The following is a 3,402-nucleotide window of genomic DNA, read 5'->3' as shown; positions in this document are numbered from 1 at the left end:
CAGGTTGGGCCCGGTGCCGTCCGGGCAGCTGGACACGCACTGGTCGGTGGTCGGGTGGCGCAGGCGCCCGGGCGCGCAGGCCACACAGGCGTCCGGCCCGGGGCCGGTGCAGGCGGCGCACGTCTCGTGGCAGGCCTGGCACCGGCCATCCTGCAGGTGGAGCCCCGGCGTGCAGGCCGTGCACTTGCCGGTGTCGGTGTTGCAAGCATCGCAGCCGGGCGCGCAGGCCACACAGGCCCGGCCGTCGGAGGTGGGGTTCGAGCCGGCCGGGCAGGTCTCCACGCAGGTGGCCCCGCCGCCGTCGGGGGACAGCAGCCGCCCGGTCGGGCAGGACCCGCAGGTGCCCGGGGTCCGGCCGGAGCACGTGGCGCACGAGGCGTGGCAGGTGGCGCAGGCGCGCGGGGCGGCCTCGGCGCCGGTGGCCTCGTCGAACACCGGCAGCGAGCCGGCCGGGCAGGCGCACTCGGTGTCCGGCACCAGCACCAGCCCGGCCGGGCAGGCGCAGGCGCCCTCCACGCCGGTGGCCACGGCATGCGGGACACAGGCGCACTGGCCGGCGTCCAGGTCGTAGCGGCTGGCCGGGTCCGGGCAGACGCACGCCCAGTCGGCCGGGCGGAAGGTCGCGCCGGCCGGGCACTGCGGGGCCGTGGTGTCCGGGTGGGCCAGCACCCGCAGCCGGGGGGCCCCCTCCGGGGTGCTGTCCATGAGGACGACATCCAGCAGACCATCATTATTGAAGTCGGTCAGGTGGACGGTGGTCGGCGGCGAGGCCGCCGTCTGGCTGCCGGCATGGGCGACCACCCGGCGGAAGGAGGCAAGCGGGAGGGCGGCCCAGCGGCTGGCGGCCGGCGCGTCGGCCAGGTAGAAGACCACGCGGCCGGTGGCCCGGTCCAGCAGGACCAGGTCGTCCTGGCCGTCGGCGTTGGCGTCCATGACGGCCACCTCGGCCGTCGGCGGGACGGGCTGGTGCTCGACCACGGTCAGCCGGCAGCCGGAGTCCTGGCGGCCGGAGTGGTTGTCCGCCATGAAGGCCGGGGCCGTGAGGCCGGCCGGCGCCACGAAGGTCTTCCTGCCGGTGGCGATTTCGAAATCCCTGATTGACTGGCGCTTCAGGCAGTCGTACGGCTGGATGACGATGCCGGCCGGCTGGCCATCGGCCCGGACCAGGGCCACCATCTGCTCGGTGCTGTAGCCCTGCCGGTAGGTGAGGGCCTGGTGCAGGGGCACATCATCGCCCGGGGGCTGGAGGAGGAGGAATTCCGGCTTCTTCCAGCTTGTGTTGACGAAGAGGACGGCCGGCCGGTCGCCGGGGGTGTCGGCCAGCGCCGGGTACAGGGCCGTGGCCGCCGGCAGGGCCAGGGTCGTGGTCTCGCCGGGGTGGTGGGCCCGGCGCGGCGCGCTCAGGCGCGGCGTCACGCTGGGCAGGGTCAGCATGAGGAAGTGGACATCGCTGCTGAGACCCTGGTATCCGGCCAGCTGGAGGGGCAGGATGAGCAGATGCTCGTCGGTGGTGGTCCGCCGGAGGGCGTGCAGCTCCGTGTGGGCCTGGCCATGGAGCGGGCCCGGGGCGAAGGCCAGCTCCCGGGCCGGGTACGGCAGCGGCATGTCCTGCATCGTCACCGGCTGGCCTGAGGGCCTGGGCGTGTTCTTGTGGAGGTCATTGGCATAGAGGGTCATGGTGAGGGCGGCCTTCACCGGCAGGGGGGTGCCCAGGTCGGCCGGGGCCACCATGGTGCCGACCATGTGCGGCGCCACGCGGTCCAGGTTGGAGCTGATCTGCGCCAGGGTGACCGCCGCGCTGGCCACCATGCCCAGCTGGGTGGCGGCGCCGACGTCCGCGTCGGGGTGCGGCGCCGGCCGGTGGGGCCCGGCGTCGCGCTGCAGCCCGGCCAGGTGCACCGGCGAGATGGGCTGCAGCAGCTGCCGGAGGCTGGTCACCGGGGCGAAGTCCGACGGGTCGGTGCTCGGCGCCTGGGCAAGGCCCATGTCGTGGCCCTGGGCCAGGGCGCCGCCGAGGATGGCGGCATCATCCAGCCGGAGGTAGTCCTGCTGCGCCGCGTGGCTGCTGATGTGGCGGATGTCGGTGGGCCGGCCGTCGGTGGCCGTGCCGGCCACCGGCACCACCACCAGGGTGTCGGTGTCCGGGCCGAAGTGCCCGATGAGGCTGGGCGTGGCCATGGCCACCGGCCAGAGGCTCTCCTGGTCCTTGTAGGTGACGCGCGCCAGCCGGGCGTGCGCGAGGCCGGCCGGCTGGAAGTCCTTCCACGAGGGGTGCCCGTGCACCCCGGCCCACGGGGTGAACGGCGCGTCCGGCGGCAGGCACCGGCCGCCGGCCACCGTGGCGTCCGGGTCGGGGCAGGCGCGCACGCACGACCGCGCGTCCTCCGCCAGGAGGAAGTCCTTGTCGCAGACCAGGCACCGGCCGTCCAGGCAGTGCCGGCAGTTGTCGATGGTGCAGGGGGGGGTGCACTCGACTGGGGATGGGGGCGGTGTGTCAGGGCACGTGGCCGGGCGGGGGCCGAGGCAAATGGCCGGGAAGAAAGGGCGAGCGAGAGAGCAGCAGAGAGCGAGGGGGCTGCGTGGCCCAGGCGGCCGGCCGCGAGAAGGAATCTCTGGTGTAGCGAAAGAAGCGCGAAATAGCCCCACATAACCGGACCCCGGCGTCGATGGCGCACCTTGGGGATCGAAGCCGCACGGCACGCACGGCGGCCCGTCGGGCACGGCCACACCGTCGGTGCAGGCAGCCAGGTCACCGACCCGCAGGCTGGTGGGCTTCCAGGTGCAGGGCTCGGAGGGGGCGCAGTCGCCTGGGGCCCAGTCCGGGCGGGGCTCGACACAAGTGCCGAGGGCCCCGGCGCCGCAGCCATTGTGCGGGCCGGCCTCGGCGAAGAGGGTGATGCTGCCGGTGTCCGTGCGGATGACCGCCACCTCGGGCCGGCCGTCGGCATCGACGTCCAGCGGGATGAGGTGCACGGCGGTCGGGGGCGCGTCCTGCAGGTGGGTGAGGAGGGAGAGGCTTTGCAGGACCATCGGCTGGATGGACAGGTGCGCGGCGCCGTTGTCGTGGCGTTTCAGCGTGGCGGTGTATAGCCAGTGCCCATCCCAGAAGACGAGGTGGGTTTGGTCGTGGCGCAGGGTGTGCGGCACGATGGCCAGCTGGAAGGTGGTCGGTTTGGTGGGCTGCGGGTAGCGGAGATCCGCTGCGCGGAGCAGCGGCACCGGGGCATCCATCCGGGCGTGGCCGTCGACCGTGGAGGTGGACCGCCACAGGTAGAGGAGGGCGGTATTGGGGGGCCCCTGGGCGGTGACCGAGAGGAGCATCGGCGGCGGGTGCACGCCGGCCGGGTCCTGCGGCAGGGAGTGCGGCTGGGCGCAGGGCATGGTCAGCCCGGGCGGCAGGTC

General features: G+C 74.2%; 1 protein-coding gene across 1 annotated transcript; it reads right to left on the bottom strand.

Annotated features, from left to right (window-relative positions):
* Window positions 1–40: 40 nt before the first annotated feature.
* On the bottom strand, window positions 41–3,381 carry H696_06303 (hypothetical protein; the record flags this gene model as incomplete). Its single annotated transcript, XM_009500046.1, has 2 exons — window positions 41–2,474; window positions 2,676–3,381. Coding segments are annotated over 2 exons (3,138 nt in total), but the record flags the coding sequence as incomplete, so codon positions are not given.
* Between the last annotated feature and the right edge of the window lie 21 nt (window positions 3,382–3,402).

The sequence above is a fragment of the Fonticula alba genome (genome assembly GCF_000388065.1).
Source record: "Fonticula alba strain ATCC 38817 unplaced genomic scaffold supercont2.67, whole genome shotgun sequence".
Lineage (NCBI taxonomy): Eukaryota > Rotosphaerida > Fonticulaceae > Fonticula > Fonticula alba.
The sequence above is the reverse complement of the archived record's forward strand: the minus strand, read 5'-3'. Positions and strand labels throughout refer to the sequence as shown.